Genomic DNA, 25,277 nt, shown 5'->3' with positions numbered 1-25,277 from the left:
CCTGCCTTAAAACAGGCCTACAAGCCCTCAGTCCAGCCTCTCTCAGCCTATTGCGGACAGTCTGAGCACTGATGGAGGTATTGTGCGTTCCTGGTGTAACTCGGGCAGTAGTTGTAACTCGGGCAGTAGTTGTTGCCATCCTGTACCTGTCCCCCAGGTGTGTTCGGATGTACCGATCCTGTGCAGGTGTTGTTACATGTGGTCTGCCACTGCGAGGACGATCAGCTTTCCGTCCTGTCTCCCTGTAGGGCTGTCTTAGGCGTCTCACAGTACGGACGTCGCAATTTATTGCCATGGCCATATTTGCAGTCCTCATGCCTCCTTGCAGCATGTCTAAGGCATGTTCACGCAGATGAGCAGGGACCCTGGGCATCTTTCTTTTGGTGTTTTTCAGAGTCAGTAGAAAGGCCTCTTTAGTGTCCTAAGTTTTCATAACTGTGACCTTAATTGCCTACCTTCTGTAAACTGTTAGTGTCTTAACAACTGTTCCACAGGTGCATGTTCATTCATTGTTTATGGTTCATTGAACAAGCATGGAAAACAGTGTTTAAACCCTTTACAATGAAGATCTGTGAAGTTACTTGGATTCTTACGAATTATCTTTGAAAGACGGGGTCGCACTGCTCAGTAACATCACAGATCAAACAATGAGACAGATATTTCCCTGGATGTATGAATGTGAAGCATCAGGTTGGCGTTTCCACTCACTACCAAATATGGTAGAGAGAGGAAGCCCATTGGCGGACATTTTAGGAAGATTGAACAAGATGGAATGAGATGGATTTTGGCCTACATTCTGCAAATCTTCTAATCAATTAAATATTTGATCTCAATACAGTTTTCTGTTCCTAAAACTAGAATATGTTATGAACAGAGCGGACTAAGTTTTGTAGACTTCAACCTTTGCAAAAAAAATTAATAAAAATGCACTGTTTATAAGGAGTGCAAAGGCAAATTGAGTTATTGCACATGCGAACTTCACAGAGTAGGCCTTCCCTAACGGAAATATGCAGAAGGAAGGTCCAATCAAAAGTTTGGACACACCTATTCATTCCAGAGTTTTTCTTTATTTTTACTTAGTAGAACATTGTAGAATAATAGTGAAGACATCAAAACTATGAAATAACACATATGGAATCATGGAAAGGAGGATACCTAGTCAGTTGTCCAACTGAAATGTGTCTTCTGCATTTAACCCAACATCTGAATCAGAGAGGTGCGGGGGCTGCCTTAATTGACATCCACTGCACCCAGGGAACAGTGGGTTAACTGCTGTTCAGGGGAAGAAGGACAGATTTTTACCATATCAGCTCAGCGATTCAATCCAGCAACCTTCCATTTACTGGCCCAATGCTCTAACCACTAGGCTACCTGCCAGGCTACCTACCAAAAAAGTGTTAAACAATTCCAAATGTATTTTATATCTGAGATTCTTCAAAGTAGCCACCCTTTCCCTTGATGACAGCTTTGCACACTCTTGGCATTCAGATTACTGCACCTGTACATAGCCCACCTATAATTTAGCCCAAACAACTACCTCTTTCCCTACTGTATTTATTTTATTTAATTTATTTATTTTGCTCCTTTGCACCCCATTATTTTTATTTCTACTTTGCACATTGTTCCACTGCAAATCTACCATTCCAGTGTTTTACTTGCTATATTGTATTTACTTTGCCACCATGGCCTTTTTTTGCCTTTACCTCCCTTATCTCACCTCATTTGCTCACATTGTATATAGACTTGTTTCTACTGTATTATTGACTGTATGTTGTTTTACTCCATGTGTAACTCTGTGTCGTTGTATGTTCGAACTGCTTTGCTTTATCTTGGCCAGGTCGCAATTGTAAATGAGAACTTGTTCTCAACTTGCCTACCTGGTTAAATAAAGGTGATGAAGAGATAAAGATAAAGATAAAGCAAAGCAAACAATTACACAGAGTTACACAGAGTTACACATGGAGTAAACAAACATACAGTCAATAATACAATAGAAAAAGTATATATACAGTGTGTGCAAATGAGGTAGGATAACGGAGGTAAGGCAATAAATAGGCCATAGTGGCGAAAAAATGACAATATAGCAATTAAACACTGGAGTGATAGATGTGCAGAAGATGAGTGTACAAGTAGAGATACTGGGGTGCAAAGGAGCAAAATAAGTAAAATAGATAACAGTATGGGGATGAGGTAGTTGGATGGGCTAATAACAAGTGGGCTATGTACAGGTGCAGTGATCTATGAGCTGCTCTGACAGCTTGTGCCTGAAGCTAGTGGGGGAGATATGAGTCTCCAGCTTCAGAGATTTTTGCAGTTCGTTCCAGTCATTGGAAGCAGAGAACTGGAAAGAAAGGCGGCCGAAGGAGGAATTGGCTTTGGGGGTGACCAGTGAAATATACCTGCTGGAGTGCGTGCTATGGGTGGGTGCTGCTATGGTGACCAGTGAGCTGAGATAAGGCGGGGCTTTACCTAGCAAAGACTTACAGATGACCTGGAGCCAGTGGGTTTGGCGACGAATATGAAGCGAGGGCCAGCCAAAGAGAGCATACAGGTCGCAATGGTGGGTACTATATGGGTCTTTGGTGACAAAACGGATGGCACTGTGATAGACTGCATCCAATTTGCTGAGAAGAGTGTTGGAGGATATTTTGTAAATGACATCGCCGAAGTCAAGGATCGGTAGGACAGTCAGTTTTACGGGGGTGTGGTGGCAGCATGAGTGAAGGGTGCTTTTTTGCAAAATAGGAAGCTGATTCTAGATTTAATTTTGGACTGTAGATGCTTAATGTGAGTCTGGAAGGAGAGTTTACAGTCTAACCAGACACCTAGGTATTTGTAGTTGTCCAAATATTCTAAGTCAGAACCGTCAAGATATTAATGTTTCAAGAACGGAGTGTGGATATTTGGCCTGTTGAATCAGTTTTATGGCTGACTGAATGGAAGATGAGAATTGTGAATTTTCTTCTCCACTGGTAGGAGTAGAAAGGTAACTCTAGGTAAGAAATTACGAGTCCTCACTGTCCGTTACACAGTCAGTACAAATGTGTCTGACACCAAGACAAGACCTAGACACTCAATGTGTGGTCTCGAGACCGGATGCACTACAACACTGCTATCTCTAGACAATGTACCGCAATCACTCAAATTATGAAATGAATACAACCAAATCAGCCCTAATGCCTCTCAATACCTTGATGGAGGACTCCATCTCTACTTATGGAATCCCAATAGTTTCCCATTTTAAGTATTTGGGAGTAGATACAGTATATAGTTGAAGTCGGAAGTTTACATACACTTAGGTTGGAGTCATTAAAACTAATTTGTCAACCACTCCACAAATTTCTTGTTAACAAACTATAGCTTTGGCAAGTCGGTTAGGACATCTACTTTGTGCATGACACAAGTCATTTTTCCAACAATTGTTTACAGACAGATTATTTCACTTATAATTCACTGGGTCTGAAGTTTACATACACTAAGTTAACTGTGCCTTTAAACAGCTTGGAAAAATTCCAGAAATTATGTCATGGCTTTAGAAGCTTCTGATAGGCTAATTGACATAATTTGAGTCAATTGTTGGTGTACCTGTGGATGTATTTCAAGGCCTACCATCAAACTCAGTGCCTCTTTGCTTGACATCATGGGACAATCAAAAGAAATCAACCAAAACCTCAGGAAAAAATTGGAGACCTCCACAAGTCTGGTTCATACTTGGGAGCGATTTACAAACGCCTGAAGGTACCACGTTCATCTGTACAAACAATAGTATGCAAGTATAAACACCATGGGACCACGCAGCCATCATACCGCTCAGGAAGGAGACGCGTTCGGTCTCCTAGTAATGAACGTACTTTGGTGCGAAAAGTGCAACTCAATCTCAAAACAACAGCAAAGGACCATGTGAAGATGCTGGAGGAAACAGGTACACAAGTATCTATATCCACAGTAAAACAAGTCCTATATCGACATAACCTGAAAGGCTGCTCAGATATTGCAGTGGCCATCACAAAGCTCTGACCTCAATCCTATAGAACATTTGTGGGCAGAACTGAAAAAGCGTGTGTGAGCAAGGAGGCCTACAAACCTGACTCAGTTACACCAGCTCTGTCCGGAGGAATGGGCCAAAATTCACCCAACTTATTGTGGGAAGCTTGTGGAAGGCTACCCAAAACGTTTGACCCAAGTTAAACAATTTAAAGGCAATGCTACCAAATACTAATTGAGCGTATGTAAACTTCTGACCCACTGGGAATGTGATGAAAGAAATAAAAGCTGTAGTAAATCATTCTCTCTTCTATTATTCTGACATTTCACATTCTTTAAAATAAAGTGATAATCCTAACTGACCTAAAACAGGGAATTTTTACTCAGATTAAATGTTAGGAATTGTGAAAAACTGAGTTTAAATGTATTTGGCTAAGGTGTATGTAAACTTCCGACTTCAACTGTATTTCCTTCCTTATAGATAAAATCATTGCCAGAACGCGCAAACCAATTCAACCCGACCTCAATAATTGAAATAATATCGCTGTTGCTTTAACTGGCCGGATATCAATTTTCAAAATGAACATATTGCCACGACTAAATGTCTGTAGTTCAATGCTTCCCATGGCTCCCACCTCTGACTATTGGAATAAAATTCATAGTGCGGTTTCAAAATGTGTATGGCAAAGTAAACGATCCCGGATAAAATTGATACATTTACAAATAGTGAAAAACAGGTCTATTCGTACCAAACATGAAATTTTATTTCCAGGCTAGCATTTCGTCCCATCGTAAATTGGTTTAGACATGATTCTCTCTTCTGTAGAGAGAGATATGGTTTATCCTATTGCACTGGAGGAGGTGGTCTTCACTGATACTGTAGATCCCTTAAACAATGTCAACTACGCTTTGGTCCTATTATTGCTTAAAAAATGTTTATTTGGTGCAAAATGAAAAACAATGTAACTGGGAATCAAAATGGCATACCCCATGCATCAGTATTTCAGAATAATGTCTTGTGATCTGGAGGCCTTTTGCATCACCCCAATGGTCCAAATGCGGAGTCCGTACCACATTACGCCCCTCACCGATATCATGGACAGTAGTGGTTTGAGAACATTCCAAGAAAGATACATGCACATTACCAGGCAAGTAACTTTTCCTATATTTACAATTTAAGTCAGCTGTGCACTAATTGGTCTTTTGACCAATCACTTCAGATCTTTTCATGTCAGCTTTTTTTCAGAGCTGATCTGATCGGTCTAAAGACAAATTACTGAAAAAAAGATCAGAACTGTCTAAACACAGTCTACATGTATTGCCAAAGGCTGGTTCAGCTATATGGCCCCATATAAATATATTTAATAAAAAATACTACACTGAACAAAAATATAAACATAACATGTAACAATTTCAAAGATTTTACTGAGTTACAGTTCAAATAAGGAAATCAGTCAACTGAAATACATTTCTTTGGCCCTAATCTGTGGATTTCACATGATTTTGAATACAGATCTGAATCTGTTGGTCACAGATACATGAAAAAAAAGGTAGTGGCATGGATCAGAAAACCAGTCAGTATCTGGTGTGACCGCCTCATGCAGCGCAAAACATCTCCTTCGCATAGAGTTGATCAGGCTGTTGATTGTGGCCTGTAGAATGTTGTCTCACTCCTCTTCAATGTCTGTGCAAAGTTTCTGGATATTGGTGGGTGTTTCAATATGCTTGTGTTGTAGTCACGACAGACAAAGATATATATAGTTAACCTCTACAGGATCGGTGTCCGCGGGACGGTTGAGCTAATGTGCGCTAATGTGATTAGCATGATGTTGTAAGTAACAAGAACATTTCCCAGGACATAGACATGTCTTATAAGGGCAGAAAGCTTAAATTCTTGTTAATCGAACTGCACTGTCCAATTTACAGTAGCTATTACATTGAACGAGAGAGATTGTTTGAGGAGAGTGCACAACAACAAAAAACTTATCACAGCAACTGGTTTGATACTTTCACCTCTGAAGGTAAATAATGTACTGTACTTACATTCAGAAATCTTGCCCTAATTTGTCATCCTGAGGGTCCCAGAGATAAAATGTAGCATAGTTTTGTTTGATAAAATATATTTTTATATTCAAATGTAGGAACTGGGTTCTACAGTTTGAACACATGCTTCCCCTGATCTACAGTGCCTTGCGAAAGTATTCGGCCCCCTTGAACTTTGCGACCTTTTGCCACATTTCAGGCTTCAAACATAAAGATATAAAACTGTATTTTTTTGTGAAGAATCAACAACAAGTAAGACACAATCACGAAATGGAACGACATTTATTGGATATTTCAAACTTTTTTAACAAATCAAAAACTGAAAAATTGGGCGTGCAAAATTTTTCAGCCCCTTTACTTTCAGTGCAGCAAACTTTCTCCAGAAGTTCAGTGAGGATCTCTGAATGAAAAAAATGATTTGATTTGTTGATAGTGCTGTTAAAAAGGCAGAGGCGCGCTTTATCATGGACAGACTTCTCCCCATCTTAACTACTGTTGTATCAATGTTTTGAACATGACAGTTTACAGTCCAGGATTACTCTAAGCAGATTAGTCAACTCAACTTGCTCAATTTCCACATTATTCATTACAACATTTAGTTGAGGTAAATAATAGCCTTAAGCCAAGCACTGTATGAATCAAGGCTGTGAATGTAGCATAGACTATTATATTGTAGTATAGCAGAGGAATAACGCAGGGTTTTAAAGTCCCATTTAGCAGAGGAATGTGTAATTGTATCACTCTATGCAAATCAACACACTGCAACATATTTTTGTTCAAATATAGTTAAATACTGTGACAAACTAAACACATTTTCAAAAGGTCAAAAGGGATATGATGCTTTCTTTTCTGGCAGTTCATTCCTTGCTAAGAGGATCTATAGATGGAGGAAGTAACACTCATCAGAGGATAGGTTTACTGAGCTTATACACACATTCCCACATCTTACAGTACTCATAAATCCACTTTAATACACACCAATAGGAAAAGGAAAAATGGACATTGCAGTTACAAGAAAATCCATTTATCAACGGAATTGTTTGTCTCTGCAATTTTTTTTTCTCCATTTGAAAAGACAAAATAATGCATGACATGTAAAGCATGAAGAAAATTATTGGCAGATATTGTTTGATTCCATTACTATTATATAAAAGGGTATTAATGTTTATTCTGAGCATATTGATTGTGAAAAACACAGTAAACAGTAAAAAACGCCCTTCAGTGACAATAGACCTTACATATTTATATTTATATGAAAATGGTACATTCATATAAATATAACAATATAACGCCATGTACAATGTTGTGGACTGTCACGCCCTGACCTTAGAGAGACATTTTATTTCTCTACTTGGTTAGGTCAGGGTGTGATGTGGGGCTGGCATTCTATGTCTCTTTATTTCTATGTTTTGGCCGGGTATGGTTCTCAATCAGGGACAGCTGTCTATCGTTGTCTCTGATTGGGAATCATACTTAGGTAGCCCTTTCCCTCCTTCAGTGTGGGTAGTTAACTTTGTTAGAGGCATTCATAGCCCTGTTAAGCGTCACGGTCGTTTTGTATTGTTGGCGACATGTCTAAAAAAAGAGGAATATGTACGCTCAACACGCAGCACCTTGGTCCGCTTCTTACGACGCCCGTGACATGGAGGCCCAAACATCTCTATATGAGATATGCATACATGTGTCACCTCATTCAGTATTATCTTTGGATAATATTTCAATAATTCCTGAAAAATGTACACAATCCTCTTGTACGAATATGACTCTTGTTTCTATATGACCTGAACTGCTGGGATGGAGGCTACTTTCTCAATAAGCTTCCCATCAGATCTGGGTCAAATAGTACTGTTCAAACATCAGATACTTCAAGTACTTGACATGCTCTTGATTTAGCTTACTGGTGTACAGGGTGGGCAGAGTTTGCAATTTTGGCACAATTCAAATGGTTCCATTATAATAAGCAAGCTAAATCAAGCGATCTTCAAGTATTTGAAATAGATGTATATGTGTGTATATACATACATACATACATACATATATACATACATACATACAGTGCATTTGGAAAGTATTCAGACTTATGTGAGACTTATTCTAAAATGGATTTAAAAAAATGTTTTCCTCATCAATCTACACACAATTATGGAAAGCAATAACAGGTTTTTAGAAATGTTTGCACATTTATTACAACCCCCCCCCCCCCCCCCCCCCCCCAGAAATAGCTTATTTAAATAAGTATTCAGACCCTTTGCTATGACACTCGAAATTGAGCTCAGGTGCATCCTGTTTCCATCGATCATTCTTGAGATGTTTCTACAACTAGATTGGAGTCCACCTGTGGTAAATTAACTTGATTGGACATGATTTGGAAAGGCACACACCTGTCTATATATATGTTCCCACAGTTGACAACGCACGTCAGAGCAAAAACCAAGGGTTTGTGTCTAAGCACAGATCTGGGGAAGGGTACCAAAACATTTCTGCAGCATTGAGGCTCCCCAAGAACAGAGTGGCCTCCATCCTTCTTAAGTTTAGACACCCTATGCCTTGATGACAGCTTTGCACACTCTTGGCATTCTCTCAACCAGCTCCATGAGGTATTCACCTGGAATGCACTTCAATTAATTAACAGGTGTGCCTTGTTAAAAGTTCATTTGTGGAATTTATTTTCTTCTTAATGCTTTTGAGCCAATCAGTTTTGTTGCGACAAGGTAGGGGTGGTATACAGAAGACAGCCCTATTTGGTAAAAGACCAAGTCTATTTTATGGCAAGAACAGCTCAAATGAGCAAAGAGAAACAACAGTCCATCATTACTTTAAGACGTGAATGTCAGTCAATTCGGAAAATTTCAAAAACCATCAAGCTCTATGATGAAACTAGCTCTCATGAGGACCGCCACAAGGAAGGAAGACCCAGTCACCTCTGCTGCAGAGGATAAGTTCATTAGAGTTACCAGCCTCAGAAATTGCAGTCCAAATAAAAGTTCAAGTAACAGACACATCTCAACATCAACTGTTCAGAGGAAACCGCATGAATCAGGCCTTCATGGTCGAATTGCTGCAAAGAATCCACTACTAAAGGACACCAATAATAAGAAGAGACTTGCTTGGGCCAAGAAACATGAGCAATGGACATTAGACTGATGGAAATATGTTTTTTGGTCTGATGAGTCCAAATTTTGGATTTTTGGTTCCAACCGCCATTCTCTTTGTGAGACACAGAGTAGGTGAACGGATGATCTCCGCATGTGTGGTTACCACCATGAAGCATGGAGGTGTGATGGTGGGGGGTGCTTTGCTGGTGACACTGTCAGTGATTTATTTAGAATTTAAGGCATACTTAACCAGCATGGCTACCATAGCATCCTGCAGTGATACGCCACTTAGTGGGACTATCATTTGTTTTTCAACAGGACAATGACCCAACACACCTCCAGGCTGTGTAAGGGCTATTTGACCAAGAAGGAGAGTGATGAGTGCTGCATCAGATGACCTGCTCTCCACAATCACCCGACCTCAAACCAATTGAGATGGTTTGGGATGACTTGGACCGCAGAGTGAAGGAAAAGCAGCCAACAAGTGCTCAGCATAGGTGGGAACTCCTTCAAGACTGTTGGAAAATCATTCCAGGGGAAGGTGGTTGAGAGAATGCCAAGAGTATGCAAAGCTGTCATCAAGGCAAAGGGTGGCTACTTTGAAGAATATAAAATCTGAAATATATTTTCATTTGTTTAACACTTTTTTGGCTACTACATGATTCCATATGTGTTATTTCATAGTTGTGACGTCTTCACTATTATACTACAATGTGGAAAATAGTAAAAATAAAGAAAAATCCTTGAATGAAAGTTGTGTCCAAACTTTTGACTGGTACTACATATATCTATATATATATTTATATTGGATCCAGTTCTGCTGCACAGTAATGTGATTATGTGTAGCATCAGTAACATAGCCTAGGTGTCTGTCTGTTTCTACTTGTATGGCATGACATTGATAAAGTAGTTGGCTAAGGCAGAAACAACCTTATCAATATTCTTTATTCACCTGACAAAATACCAGGACCATTGATGCATACTTAAATATACAAGTTGGGTTATGAAGGGACATTTTAAGCTAAAAGAATTATGAAATATATGAGATAAGTTGATAAGTATATCAAGGATATATATGAATATAATATGAATATGTATTCAGACAAAGGCACTGATTTGGGGATGACCCTTTCTTGTGTAGTCTCTCTCTCTGCTCATGGGTTGTCGCTATTTAACCAGGCATGAAAGGACTGAAGGATATTGCAAATCTGATTTTCATCAACCTATGAGGGGTTGGGTAGTGGTTTTAATCCCTAAATTTACACCAAGAACAAAGGTCATGTGCTTGCTCAAACACTCTGATATCACTTTTGTCTGTTCTAGCATGTCTGTCTGTCTGTCTACTTCCGGGCCACGGTCTCTGCCAGCTTCTTGAGCCTCTTCTTGAGCTCCAGAGGAAACTTCTCGTAGCACTTCTTACACACCGGCTTCATGTCAAACTCCACAAACTTGTTCCTGTAAGGAAGAGACAAAAATACAATCTTTATGATCAGGGTTCTGATTTTATTTGTCTTTCATTTATCTATCTATATATCACAAGTCTTAAATTCTAGCACTACTTTCCCTTCGGCTCCCCCTCCTGCCCCCTCTCTTCCCCTCCTGCTCCCTCTCTTCCCCTTCTGCCCCCCCCCCCTCCTGCTCCCTCTATTTCCCTTCTGCCCCCCTCCTGCTCCCTCTCTCCCCTCCTGCTCCCTTTCTTCCCCTTCTGCCCCCCTCCTGCTCCCTCTCTCCCCTCCTGCTCCCTTTCTTTCCCTTCTGCCCCCCCTCCTGCTCCCTCTCTCCCCTCCTGCTCCCTCTCTTCCCCTTCTGCCCCCCTCCTGCTCCCTCTCTCCCCTCCTGCTCCCTTTCTTTCCCTTCTGCCCCCCTCCTGCTCCCTCTCTTTCCCTTCTGCCCCCCCTCGTGCTCCCTCTCTCCCCTCCTGCTCCCTCTTTCCCTTCTGCACCCCCCTCCTGCTCCCTCTCTTCCCCTTCTGCCCCCCCCCCTCCTGCTCCCTCTCTTTCCCTTCTGCCCCCCTCCTGCTCCCTCTCTCCCCTCCTGCTCCCTTTCTTCCCCTTCTGCCCCCCTCCTGCTCCCTCTCTCCCCTCCTGCTCCCTTTCTTTCCCTTCTGCCCCCCCTCCTGCTCCCTCTCTTCCCCTTCTGCCCCCCTCCTGCTCCCTCTCTCCCCTCCTGCTCCCTTTCTTTCCCTTCTGCCCCCCTCCTGCTCCCTTTCTTTCCCTTCTTCCCCCCCTCCTGCTCCCTCTCTCCCCTCCTGCTCCCTCTCTTCCCCTTCTGCCCCCCTCCTGCTCCCTCTCTTTCCCTTCTGGCCCTTCTCCTGCTCCCTCTCTTTCCCTTCTGCCCCCCCCTCCTGCTCCCTTTCTTTCCCTTCTGCCCCCCCTCCTGCTCCCTCTCTTTCCCTTCTGCCCCCCCTCCTGCTCCCTTTCTTTCCCTTCTGCCCCCCCTCCTGCTCTCTCTCTTTCCCTTCTGCCCCTTCTCCTGCTCCCTTTCTTTCCCTTCTGCCCCCCCTCCTGCTCCCTCTCTCCCCCTTCTGATCTCTCCTGCTCCCTCTCTTCCCCTCCTGCTCCCTCTCTTCCCCTTCTGCTCCCTCTCTCCCCCTTCTGCTCCCTCTCTCCCCCTTTTGCTCCCTCTTTCAGACATCCAGTCCAGCGAGTGCACAGAGGCAGGAAACGATTGGTGTTTTACCCATAAACAAACCATGATCTGGTGAACAAAGCCTTCTCTTTACACTCTGACAAAATACACACTAGCGTACTGTACATGCCTCTAGCCTCAACCATCTGATCAGAGAGAAAAGGACTTCCAGTCAGATTATTGCAGCATTACTACAACGCTGAATTATTATGTTAATCCCCTAAGTGTGTCTGGTTGAGGAATGGCCATATGGAGTAACCATTTCCTGCGGAGATCCTAAATATGGTCAACATTGGTGGGAAACACCGGCACTGATGCTTAGGCCAAATAGCTTAGGCCAAATATCTATCTGTACTGGTTATTAATCATTATTTATGATCTGTGTCTAATCTCTACTTCTGTTGATTGCTCATACTCTATAACTGATATAGTACAGTGATGTTGAATGTGATGTGATGAAAAATGCATGGTTCATAGTTTATGTTTAACAGATATTTGATCTCTGTGTCTAAAACCCTTTTTTAACTGACTTGTCAGGGTGGACGGATGAAAGATAGATAGATAGTAAAAGCACAACACAAGAAAAAGAGAAGGAAAGGAGGTGAAAACTAACCAATGAATGGAAAGTGGAAGTGAGGAAAAAGGAAGGAGAGAGGTTTATAGACACATGGGCACTTTCTTCGTCTTTTCTTTTTCTCGTTTGGCAAGACGGAGCTTCATGTCGTCTGGCAGGCGCTCGTAGCAGTGTTTACACACAGGCTTCAGATCCACCTCTACAAACTTATTCCTGGTACGACCAGGAAAGAGGAGGAAGTGAGGAAGAAAGAGGAGATGGGAGGATATGGACAGACAAACAGAGACAAGTGAAAGAGAGGGACAGAGATAAAGGAATGACACAGGCAGATGGAAAAAGCTGGGAAATAGATCAGGTCGTCACAGGTACAGTGGAACAGGTAGAGCAGTAGAGACATATGAGAGCCAAAAGTGGACAGAGATATTGCTTCAGGTGGGCACAGAGCAGAAAGAAAGGTTTCAATTGAATTGAAATCTATAGTCCAAAAGATAGTCTAACCTCATTCCAATGTGTCAGCACACAGGATGGTGTTGCTGTGTTAACTCAGTCAGACTTACTTGAGGGTGAGCTTGGTGTTGCAGGTGGAACAGGCAAAGCAGTTGACACACCATGCCTTGTTCAGGGCTGATACCACTGGAACACACAACACAAACACGTCAATTACATTAGCCTGGGTACCTGGCAAGACAATGACAACATGGCGAAAGCAGAGACAGTAGTAGTTTATAAAACGAATATGACATATTACATTCAATATTTGTTTGACTGTATATGATATTAGGTGATAATATCTTACCATCACCCTCAATGACACGGTTGCAGTGGTAGCAGACATCTCCAAAGAGCTGTAGGAGAGGAGAGAGTCAATAGCCAGGCACACAATTCACTTTACATATTACAATGTCTTTACTCTTTACTGTATTCTTCAAGAGCCATGCAATTCACTTCACAGTCTTCATTTGTTGCATTGCTACATTTGTACTTCCACCACTAGATGTTCCCATAAAACTAGCCAAGACTGGAGGTCACATTCAAATGATATACAGCTAGATGCAATCCCTCAAAGGCTTGCTTAAAGATAAATAAAATACAGTGCCTGGATTGGATTGAGTTACTATGTAGAGACCTTGGGCTGTGTGTGCAGCCTTCTCCTACATTACCTGGTTGTAGTGAGTCTCACAGTAGGCCAGTCCTTTGCGTTCGTAGTGGCGATGGCCCAGGAAGGGCTTCTCACACTTAGCACACACAAAATGCTGCAAACACACACAGCATGGCCCCACACAACAGGTTAGTACAGACAGACCAGCACAGGTCAGTTTAATCCATATCAGTCTAGTTCAGAGCTATTAGGAGTCAGTCCCATCCCGTCTGAGATTAGTGGGTTCAGAGGGCAGCAGCAGGGCAGGAGCGCCCCCTGTGGAGGCACTCACCTCTACAGACAGACAGACACAGGAGGAGCCTTGTTTGTCTGGGAGGTCCACCCGGGGGCAGAATGCAGCACAGACCAGACAGAGAGCAGGACAGAATGCAGCCAGGAAGGGTCTCCCATCAGTCACTCTAACTAAACCCTCACCATGTTAAAGTGTTTTTCACAGTAGGTGTGGTCCCCACGCTCGTAATACGGGGAGCCATGAAACGGACGCTCACACAGAGCACATACATGGTGCTACAGGAGGGGGGAAGAGGAGAAAAGTAGAGGGAAAAGGCAGCAGATATATGAACAGAGGAATGTCAGAGGGAAAGAAAGAGGAAGGATATGCTCCATTCTGAGATAGTCCACACACGGCCACAGAGATATGAACAGAGGAATGTCAGAGGGAAAGAAAGAGGAAGGATATGCTCCATTCTGAGATAGTCCACACACGGCCACAGAGATATGAACAGAGGAATGTCAGAGGGAAAGAAAGAGGAAGGATATGCTCCATTCTGAGATAGTCCACACACGGCCACAGAGATGATATGAAAGCAGGGTAGAAACAGAACCACATACAAACTGCCTTGAATACATTTCTACTGTGATGTTCTCAGGAATCATAGAACTAACTCTAACAATGGGAATTCCAAACCACCTGTTGTATAATAGGAAATAGTTGTTCAGCGACAAAGACAGACGAAGCAGTACATACCAAAGATCCTAATATATTATTAATATGGCTACAAAATACCATAAACATACACAATACATTATCTGAATGTTCCATAACATTGCAACCTCCTGAACAGGTCCATATTGTAAGAGTGATGTCATCATTTAATTCGATTTTTTTTTATTTTAAATTTGAACTTTATTTAACTACCTCGACATGCCACTGCTTGCCCATGGCATTGACCACGCGGCCCTCGATGGGTCTCCTGCAGGCTCCACATATGGGAACGCCCATCTTGTCATGGCAGGGCAGGCAGTACAGCTCTCCCTTCAGCTCCCTGGCATCAGCCGTCAGTTCCTTACTAGGGGGGAGAGGAGGGACAAACCTTATGAGCATCAACAACAGCTGTTATTGGGGTGGTGGTTATTGTGTTCTGAATTCACAACACAAACCAAGTGGTGGTGTTGCATAGAGGAATTAGTCGTCTACAGACTTCCTGAATGAATTTTCACCATCACAACTTCTACCTCAAGGACAAGCTGACAACTGTAGGTTTGTTTAAGGACAGGCAGTCTTACGGGAAAGGTTTGGTTAGGTTGGAGGTGCCTCAACTGCTTTTAACTGTCATCTAAAAGAGCTACTGCGATAATCATTCTTCTATCATCAGTCCCTCTCTCCCTACTCTCTTCCTCCTCCTCCCTCTCTTCTCTCCTTTGGCTGACTTGTACATGGGTAAACTCTAATAAACCCAACCTTGAGAAGTCCTATCCTGCTACAGAAAACATTCCCTGTCTATAGCAGCTCTGTGGAGAGACCATATCCACATGTACATACTACCTCAATCAGCCTGACTAACCGGTGTCTGCATGTAGCCTTGCTACTGTATATAGCCTGTCTTTTTACTGTTGTTTTTATTTCTTTACCTACCTATTGTTCACCTAATACCTTTTTTTTTGCACTGTTGGTTAGAGCCTGTAAGTAAGCGCACGTGACAAATAAACTTTCATTTGATTGTATTTCAGAATTTCAGTGTCTACCACTGACAGGCTATATAGTATATGAGAAGGGCTTACCAAGAAACTTTCAAGGGGATTCATTCGAGGTAGAAAGAACTTGGAGCACTCAACAAAAAAAGCAGAGATGTATTTATTTTAGCTCACTAATCCATTGTACAGGATGCAAACAAGTGACTGATGTTTTGAGATCAAGCTGACATCACCTCAGAGCGACCTGACTATTGCACTTAACTCCAATTTATAGCCTATTTGCCCATTGAGACACAACAAGGTAAGAAAATAATAATGATGATATGTTCCAAGCTAAATGGCAAATTATAACAAAATAATACTAATAATAACAGAAATAGTGTGTGTCGTTAATCAATATGCCAGTTCAATATAGATAATATTTGGGTGTCTGTGAATCCAAAGTCACAGAGACCCCAAAAATCAAGGCAACAACATTATAGAAACGATGACAAACAATGACAAAAATCATCTTAGACCCTTAGGATCCACAGTGTCTGAGAACTGCCAGAATGCCTCTGTTTTAGTTTACGTACAATGTCACCTCCTCTTGGTGAAATGTGGTTGTGTTTATGGCTACAAAGAGCAGGAAGATGAGCCATGGTTGGCTTCTACGCAGTGGCGCGCAATAGCATAGTCCGTGTTTTTATTAGGAATATCAGCCGTGTTGAGAATGGCAATGCAGTGTTTAGAAACTATAATGCATCTGGTATTTCTGATAAGAGAGAACAAACGACTGTCAAAAAGAGCCCTCTGTTCTCACAGACAGGTGGCTCACAGAACATGATTTTGCTAAACTGCCTCGCAATACTCCTAAACAAGGCAGCTAATCTCACTAATGATGAACAGAATGCTTTAAAGGAACTGAAAGACAATCCAGATATTGTGATAGAAATTGCTGAGAAGGGAGGGTCTATTGTGGTATTAAGCAGGGAACAATACAAGAGTGAGGTCTATGCTCAACTCTGACACTAAGTTTACATGTACGTCATTTAGCAGACTCTCTGATTCAGAGCGACTTTCAATAGTGAGTGCATACATTTTCATTTTTTTGTTATGTCCCTCTCCGTTGCAACCCCACAGACATTATAAAAAAGGATATAGTTTAATTGATAACGCTCTTTGAGAGGATTTGATAATAGAGAGACTTTCTCATTACGCTGTACCCAGCCTGTCTAGTTTATTATGGCTTATCGAAAACACATACAAGTATGGGGGAAAAACTCCTCAGGTAACATCTTGGTTACACTTGATGTTAGCTTAATTAGCCTACTCCTCTCTATACAGAAGTAAATAAAATCATTCAAATTAGGCTACTAAAGCATGATTTGGCCACAGAGGATCAAGAGCATTGCCCGCAGTCGGAAGGACTGCAAATAGGTCCACATGATTGTTAGGTTGCGACTGGAAGTAGTAGCCTACAGGCCCAGCCAGGCATATCACAATATCTCTAAATACAATTGCAGGAAAACATTGTTTGGAAAGCAAATTGTTATTGCTGTAAAGATATGTACATTGTGACAACACGATCAATACTAACGTTCTTTTACCACCTCAGAACATGTTAGGAATACAAAATGCAAAGCTGCATTAATTGTAACAACACAAATGTCATATACAGCTGAAGTCCGAAGTTTACATACACCTTAACCAAATACATTTCACCTCCGTTTTTCACAATTCCTGAAATTTAATCAGAGTAAAAATTCCCTGTTTTAGGTCAGTTAAGATCACCACTTTATTTTAAAGAATGTGAAATATCAGAATAATAGTAGAGAGAATTATTTATTTAAACTTTTATTTCATTCATCACATTCCCAGTGGGTCAGAAGTTTACATACACTCAATTAGTATTTGGTAGCATTGCCTTTAAATTTTTCAACTTGGGTCAAACGTTTCAGGTAGCCTTCCACAAGCTTCCCACAATAAGTTGGGTGAATTTTGGCCAATTCCTCCTGACAGAGCTGGTGTAACTGAGTCAGGTTTGTAGGCCTCCTTGCCCGCACACACTCTTTCAGTTCTGCCCACAAATGTTCTATAGGATTGAGGTCGGGGCTTTGTGATGGCCACTCCAATACCTTGACTTTGTTGTCCTTAAGACATTTTGCCACAGCTTTAGAAGTATGCTTGGGGTCATTGTCCATTTGGAAGACTCATTTGCGACCAAGCTGTAATTTCCTGACTGAGGTCTTGAGATGTTGCTTCAATATATACACATAATTGTCCTTCCTCATGATGCCATCTATTTTGTGAAGTGCACCAATCCCTCCTGCAGCAAAGCAACCCCACAACATGATGCTGCCACCCCCGTGCTTCACAGTTGGGATGGTGTTCTTCGGCTTGCAAGCCTCCCCCTTTTTCCTCCGAACATAACGATGGTCATTATGGCCAAACAGTTATGTTTTTGTTTCATCAGACCAGAGGACATTTCTCCAAAAAGTACAATCTTTGTCCCCATGTGCAGTTGCAAACCGTAGTCTGTCTTTTTTATGGTGGTTTTGGAGCAGTGGCTTCTTACTTGCTGAGCGGCCTTTCAGGTTATGTCGATATAGGACTAATTTTACTGTGGATATAGATACTTTTGTACCTGTTTACTTGCATACTATTGTTTGTACAGATGAACGTGGTACCTTCAGGCATTTGGAAATTGCTCCCAAGGATGAACCAGACCTGTGGAGGTCTAAAATTGTGTTTCTGAGGTCTTGGCAGATTTCTTTTGACTTTCCCATGATGTCAAGCAAAGAGGCACTGAGTTTGATGGTAGGCCTTGAAATACATCCACAGGTACACCTCCAATTGACTCAAGTGATGTCAATTAGCCTATCAGAAGCTTCTAAAGCCATGACATAATTTTCTGGAATTTTCCAAGCTGTTTAAAGGCACAGTCTACTTAGTGTATGTAAACTTCTGACCCATTGGAATTGTGATACAGTGAATTATAAGTGAAATAATCTTTCTGTAAACAATTGTTGGAAAAATGACTTGTGTCATGCACAAAGTAGATGTCCTAACCGACTTTCCAAAACTATAGTTTGTTAACAAGAAATTTGTGGAGTGGTTGAAAAACGAGTTTTAATGACTCCAACCTAAATGTATGTAAACTCCCGACTTCAACTGTACATGCTGAAATGCATCTGCAGTGCTGCTTAATAAGTTGGTCAAACTAAACAAGAATTTAAACTCCTCATCCCGACAGCATCATTGCATCAATGCAGCGTAATACATTCTGTCGTCAAACTTGTTTCATTAATACAAAATTGTTACTGGATATATATGTGCAACAAAAGTTCAACATTCACCTTTTGGTACAAATTCTGTCAAGTCTAGCATACAATTTGATGCATACATTGGATAAATCCAACATATGCACCACACAGAAAGTACTGTGCTGCATCTGCAAGGCAATGTTGCAAGGCAAACACAGTGTTACATTGGATATTAATGTACATTTTAATGTACTTCTGTTGTACCAAAACACAAAAATGCTGTTGGTCAGATCGAGGTGTTACACCTTGATCACACAGCACCGATAGTGTCTTTGCTCAAAATAGTAAGCAGCATCATCTGTATATGTGTGCAACAAAAGTTCAACATTCACTTTGCTACCATTTCTGTCAAGCAGTCTAATCATACAGTTTCACACATACGTTCGATAAATCCAAGGTACACCGAAGGCACTGCAACTTTAATAATACTGTCGATGTGATCAAGGCACAAGGCTACTATATTCCTAATAAAAACACGGACTACGCTATTGCGCGACACTGCATACAAGCCAACCATGGCTCACCTTCCTCCCTGTGCTCTGTAACCATAGAACACTTCCACATTTCACCAAGAGGAGGTGACATTGTACGTAAACTAAAACAGAGGCATTCTGGCAGTTCTCAGACACTGTGGATCCTAAGGATCTAAGATGATTTTTGTCATCGTTTGTCATCGTTTCTATAATGTTGTTGCCTTGATTTGTTGGGGTCTCTGTGACTCTGGATTCACAGACACCCAAATATCATCTACATTGAACTGACCTATTGATTAGCGACCCACACTATGTCTGTTATTATCAAATCAAACTGTATTAGTCACATACGCCGAATACAACAGGTGTAGGTAGACCTTACAGTGAAATGCTGAATACAACAGGTGTAGGTAGACCTTACAGTGAAATGCTGAATACAACAGGTGTAGGTAGACCTTACAGTGAAATGCTGAATACAACAGGTGTAGGGAGACCTTACAGTGAAATGCTGAATACAACAGGTGTAGGTAGACCTTACAGTGAAATGCTGAATACAACAGGTGTAGGTAGACCTTACAGTGAAATGCTGAATACAACAGGTGTAGGGAGACCTTACAGTGAAATGCTGAATACAACAAGTGTAGGGAGACCTTACAGTGAAATGCTGAATACAACAGGTGTAGGGAGACCTTACAGTGAAATGCTGAATACAACAGGTGTAGGAAGACCTTACAGTGAAATGCTTACTTACGAGCCCCTAACCAACAATGCAGTTTAAAAAAAATAAGAGTAAGACTAAGAAATAAAAGTAACAAATAATTAAAGAGCAGCAGTAAAATAACAATAGCGAGGCTATATACAGGGGGTACCGGTATAGAGTCAATGTGTGGGGGCACAGGTTAGATGAGGTAATTGAGGTAATATGTACATGTAGATAGAGTTATTAAAGTGACTATGCATAGATTATAAGTAGTAGCAGCAGTGTAAAAGGGGGACAATGCAAATAGTCTGGGTAGCCATTTGATTAGATGTTCAGGAGTCTTATGGCTTGGGGGTAGAAGCTGTTTAGAAGCCTCTTGGACCTAGACTTGGTGCTCCGGTACCACTTGCCATGCGGTAGCAGAGAGAACAGTCTATGACATGGGTGGCTGGAGTCTTTGACAATTTTTAGAGTCTTCGTCTGACACCGCCTGGTGTAGAGGTCCTGGATGGCAGGCAGCTTTGTCCCAGTGATGTACTGGGGTGTACGCACTACCCTTTGCAGTGCCTTGCAGTCGGTGGCCTAGCAGTTGCCATAACAGGCAGTGATGCAACCAGTCAGGATGCTCTCGATGGTGCAGCTGTAGAACCTTTTGAGGATCTGAGGACCCATGCCAAATCTTTTCAGTCTCCTGAGGGTGAATAGGTTTTGTCATGCCATCTTCACGACTGTCTTGGTGTGCTTGGACCATGTTAGTTTGTTGGTGATGTGGACACCAAGGAACTTATAGCTCTCAACCTGCTCCACTACAGCCTCGTCGATGAGAATGGGGGCGTGCTTGGTCCTCTTTTTCCTGTAGTCCACAATCATCTCCTTTATTTTGATCACGTTGAGGGAGAGGTTGTTGTCCTGGCACCACACGGCCAGGTCTCTGACCTCCTCCATATAGGCTGTTTCGTCATTGTCGGTGATCAGGCCTACCACTGTTGTGTCATCGGCAAACTTGATGATGGTGTTGGAGTCGTGCCTGGCCATGCAGTCATGAGTGAACAGGGAGTACAGGAGGGGACTGAGTACGCACCCCTGAGGAGCCCCTGTGTTGAGGATCAGCGTGGTGGATGTGTTGTTACCTACCCTTACCACCTGGGGCGGCCCGTCAGGAAGTCCAGGATCCAGTTGCAAAGGGAGGTGTTTAGTCCCAGGATCCTTAGCTTATTGATGAGCTTTGAGGGCACTATGGTGTTGAACGCTGAGCTGTAGTTAATTAATAACATTCTCACATAGGTGTTCCTTTTGTCTAGGTGGGAAAGGGTAGTGTGGAGTGCAATGGAGAGTGCATCTTCTGTGGATCTGTTAGGGCGGTATGCAAATTGGAGTGGGTCTAGGGTTTCTGGGATAATGGTGTTGATGTTAGCCATGACCAGCCTTTCAAAGCACTTCATGGCTACATACGTGAATGCTACGGATCGGTAGTCATTTAGGCAGGTTACCTTAGTGTTCTTTGAACACAGGCACTATGGTGGTCTGCTTAAAACATGTTGGTATTAGAGACTCGGACAGGGAGAGGTTGAAAATGTCAGTGAAGACACTTGCCAGTTGGTCCGCACATGCTCACATTACAAGTCCTTGCAATCCGTCTGGCCCTGTGGTCTTGTAATAATAATAATACTATTATTAGTATTATTTTGTGTTATAATTTGCCATTTACCTTGAAACATATCATCATTATTATTTTCTTACATTGTTGTGTCTCAATGGGCAACTAGGCTATAAATTGGAGCTAAGTGCAATGGTCAGGTCACTCAGAGGAAGATGTCAGCTTGACATAGAAATGTCAGTCAGGTGTTCCATCCTCATCAATGGACTAAGGTGAGCAAAAACATATCAATCTCTGCTTTTTTTGTTGAGTGCTTCAACTCCTTTCTACCACAAATTAGTATTTTTGGAAGTTTTTCTTCGTAAGCCCTTCTCATGATTTTTGTCATTGTTGTTGAGCACCCCTCCTTTCGTTTGTTTACTGAAGCGAAGGCCCACCTGAACTGTAGGCTACAGTACATGTATAGGTTGCATAGAGGTTGTGTAGAAGTTGAGTAAAAATGTGGCAGTGGTTGTATTCATACCACTAGGTTTATGTAGAGGGTGTGTGAAGTTTGTGTGGTGATTTAGCCGTGTTTGGGTTTAGGTTGAATGTAGGTTGTATAAATATTGTGTTTTGGTTGAGTAGTACTTATATATAGGGTTTGTGGAGTTGTTTCTAGATTGCTTGCATGAGTACCCGCAGTTGTTGCAGTTGAAGTGGTCCGGGTGGTAGGGGTCGTTCTTGAACAGCAGCGGCTGCTCCTCGATGATGGCGTGGCACTTCTGACAGATGTACTTCCCCAGACCACGGGCCTTTTCACGGTTATGACACGGGCGACACAGGTGTCTGAGGGAGAGAGAAAGAGAGTGATATACATGTTGGTAAAGAGTTCTGTCTGACAGGCTTTTTAGGGGCAGCAGAACAGACAGGAGGCCAGACACATCTCCAGCTGACCCTAGGGATCCCGGAGATGTTCCCAGAGATGTTATGACATGGGCGACACAGGTGTCTGAGGGAGAGAGATAGAGAGTGATATACATGTTGGTAGAGAGAGCTCAGCCTGACCCAGAGGCTGAAATACTGTTGCTACGTTAAAACTACAGGAAGGTGTTATCAGTGTGTGGGATTTCTCCTTGCTTTACAAAAGCTATACAGTGGAAAAGCTGCTGTCCCCTATCCCATGATGTTAAATCAGTAATGGCTGATCAGTGATCTAGTCCATGGTTCTGCACTTACCTGCCGGCGTTCTTGACGAAGCCCACGTCAGCAAGCACGGCCTGGCAGAGGTCACAGCAGAAACAGTCAGGGTGCCAGCTGTTGTTCATCGCCTTGATCACACGACCAATGATAAACTCCCCTGTGAGGAGGAGGAGGAGGGGGAGATAAGGGACAACACACTGGCAATATAGAGAGAAATAACTAAAGAAAAAAACTCTTGGCACAAGAAAGCAATTGGCGATAGAAGTCTACCCAGTTGTGTCTAGGGCTCAAGGTGAGGGAAGCAGGGTTAAAGGAGACCAAATATGACCTTAAGCTTCAGACAACACCACCAGTGTTAATAATTCTACTGTGTAGGTGCAGTTCCTGTACTCACCACACTGGTGGCAGCAGGGAGCAAACAGCATCTGGAAGTCATGCTCGCAGTACTTCCTGCCCTCAAACTGCAGAAGAAGAGAACAAGCATCAGAATCACTCAATGATTAGAACATACCATAGCCATAGATAGACCTGTACGTCTACAGATCTGTCTGTGGATATGATCTCCCTTTTTTGGGAACAGCTCTGGGATCCCTAGGGTCAGCTGGAGATGTGTCTGGCCTCCTGCCTGTTCTGCTGCCCCTAAAAAGCCAGTCAGACAGAGACACAACGAGAGAGAGAGAGAGTGGGATAACTCAGAGACAACCCACTGGGTACCGACATCATTTCTACATCTAGTTTTGAATTACATTTGGTTGAGTTGTCATCTAACTTGAATTCAACCTGAAATGAATAACGAATGTCCCCACGTCGTTGTATTTAGATTCAAAGTTGAGTGAAAAATAATACATTAACGACTTTTTGCAAATCCAATGATTTTCCTACGTTGATTCAACAACATCAAATGTTTTTGTTGCTGTTGAAATCACGTGGAAACAACATTGATTCCACCTGTTTTTGCCCAGTGGGAAGCTTCTAATGGGCCAGTAATGCATTTGGCTGAGTGCTGTGAGGTTGGGAGTCGATCCAGTTAATACACTTTACCCAATATCAAATTTGTGACAGGAGGTGAAGGTGTCTCCACCCTTATCTTCTTATATTACCACCCGTACCAAATACATATGATATCATATTTAGTTGTTTTCAGCATGAGGGCCATGTAAGCAAAGTTTGTAATACATCTAATTTAAAGCTGGAGTCTGCATTTGGTGAAATGGTGCCACTGGTCGCCCTAGGTGCACTTGTTATTGTTTATGAAAGGAGGAGAGGAGGACTATAGTCTGCTGTTCTATCATATGTACAATGATGTCCGAGGGGGAAACGAGTTTGTTGTTTGAAGTAACATCTTTGTTGTTATATCTCAAACAGACGTGGCAGTTCCACCGCTATAGATTCCAGGAGGCTAACACAATAAAGGGCTTGGGTTTACTTCAAGCTAGACACAGTTGTATAGAATGTGATGGGTGAGAGTGACAAGGATAATAAAGCTGTATTTACACAGGCAGTCAATTCTGATCCTTTGCATAATTATGGGCAAAAGAGCTGATCTGATTGGTCTAAAGACCAATTAGTAAAAAATATAAAAAAAAGATCAGAATTGGGCTGCCTGTGTAAACAGTCTAGGTAATGTTCCTTCTAATTTGTTGGGGCACTGAGCAGAAACCTGAACGTTGTGAGAATGTTGTGCAACTGCTGGCACACGTTTACAGTGAACACTGAGGCTGTACCCTGTACAGTTATTTAAGCATAATCTAGGCCTACCAACAAAACCAGTGGAGCAAATGGAAATAGCTTTTGATTTATATGATATAGCCTACAATAGCCTATATGTGGTGTTCAACGCAGGCCGACATTGCATGAGACTTTTAAAAATGTTTTTACATGAAGAAGGGCTTGACATTAATTAATTATTTTTTACTTGGTCTAACACCATGGGCCAAATAGGTGACTGACTGTAAATTGCTTTGCATTGTGTTGTATGATGCAAGAAACCACTTTGCAAGAAACCACTTTACAAAATACTATGTATTATTATTACCATACAGAGAATTAGACAACGTAGGCTACCCCACTGCCTATTGGCTTATTTGCATATTCAAGCCTGTCTCAAAATACAACACTGCCCCTTTAATTAAGACAAGCTTTTCACCTGACTGGATTTTCAAAGACAGCTTGAAATGTAGCCTCCACGTTTTGTGCTCTTGTAAGAAGCAGTAACTCCCCAATGCTGACCTATCCTCATCTATAACTGGGCTAATAACTCGCTAACATGCAAAGAATATAAACAAAAATGCACACGCTCTGATCTGAAAAGTGCATTCACTCACGGGTGATTGAAAGACCGCTCGTGGGCTACCCCGGCCAGTGGCGACCAATCATTGGGGTAATAAATCCGCATACAAACATGGTCTCTTTTTTGTTTAAGGCAGCTCCAAAATGCAGGCGTTTCAGTCTAGCTCCGTGCTTTCTGTGATGGTGGGGCAGCCAGCGGAAAATACGGAGCACAGGGGTTAGTAATGTTCTCTAATTGTGCTGTGATTGGCTCAGTGTCACTCATGGGGACACTACGTCCCCGCAAAATCTACAGGGAGAGCTCAAAAATTCAAGCCCCTTGGATGCTGCCATA

The 25,277-nt window shown here is 42.1% G+C and overlaps 1 protein-coding gene across 7 annotated transcripts in view; it reads right to left on the bottom strand.

The window, feature by feature from the left end:
• Positions 1-10,222: 10,222 nt before the first annotated feature.
• Positions 10,223-25,277, bottom strand: part of LOC110501702 (LIM and senescent cell antigen-like-containing domain protein 1) — a 65,641-nt gene continuing 50,586 nt past the window's right edge. For 5 of the 7 annotated variants that reach the window (XM_036959055.1, XM_036959057.1, XM_036959054.1 and 2 more), the window contains exons 3-11: positions 23,049-23,115; positions 22,691-22,811; positions 22,151-22,300; positions 14,622-14,772; positions 13,485-13,577; positions 13,121-13,169; positions 12,882-12,957; positions 12,364-12,537; positions 10,223-10,577 (exon numbers count right to left, since the gene is read on the bottom strand). In XM_036959055.1, the coding sequence (XP_036814950.1) occupies positions 12,408-12,537; positions 12,882-12,957; positions 13,121-13,169; positions 13,485-13,577; positions 14,622-14,772; positions 22,151-22,300; positions 22,691-22,811; positions 23,049-23,115 (837 nt within the window). In that variant the 3' untranslated portion in view covers positions 10,223-10,577; positions 12,364-12,407. The other 2 variants (XM_036959053.1, XM_036959058.1) reach the window with 2 other exon arrangements.

Source organism: Oncorhynchus mykiss, chromosome 22 (genome assembly GCF_013265735.2).
Source record: "Oncorhynchus mykiss isolate Arlee chromosome 22, USDA_OmykA_1.1, whole genome shotgun sequence".
Lineage (NCBI taxonomy): Eukaryota > Metazoa > Chordata > Actinopteri > Salmoniformes > Salmonidae > Oncorhynchus > Oncorhynchus mykiss.
Note: the sequence above shows the minus strand (reverse complement) of the source record. Positions and strands in the feature narration are given on the sequence as shown.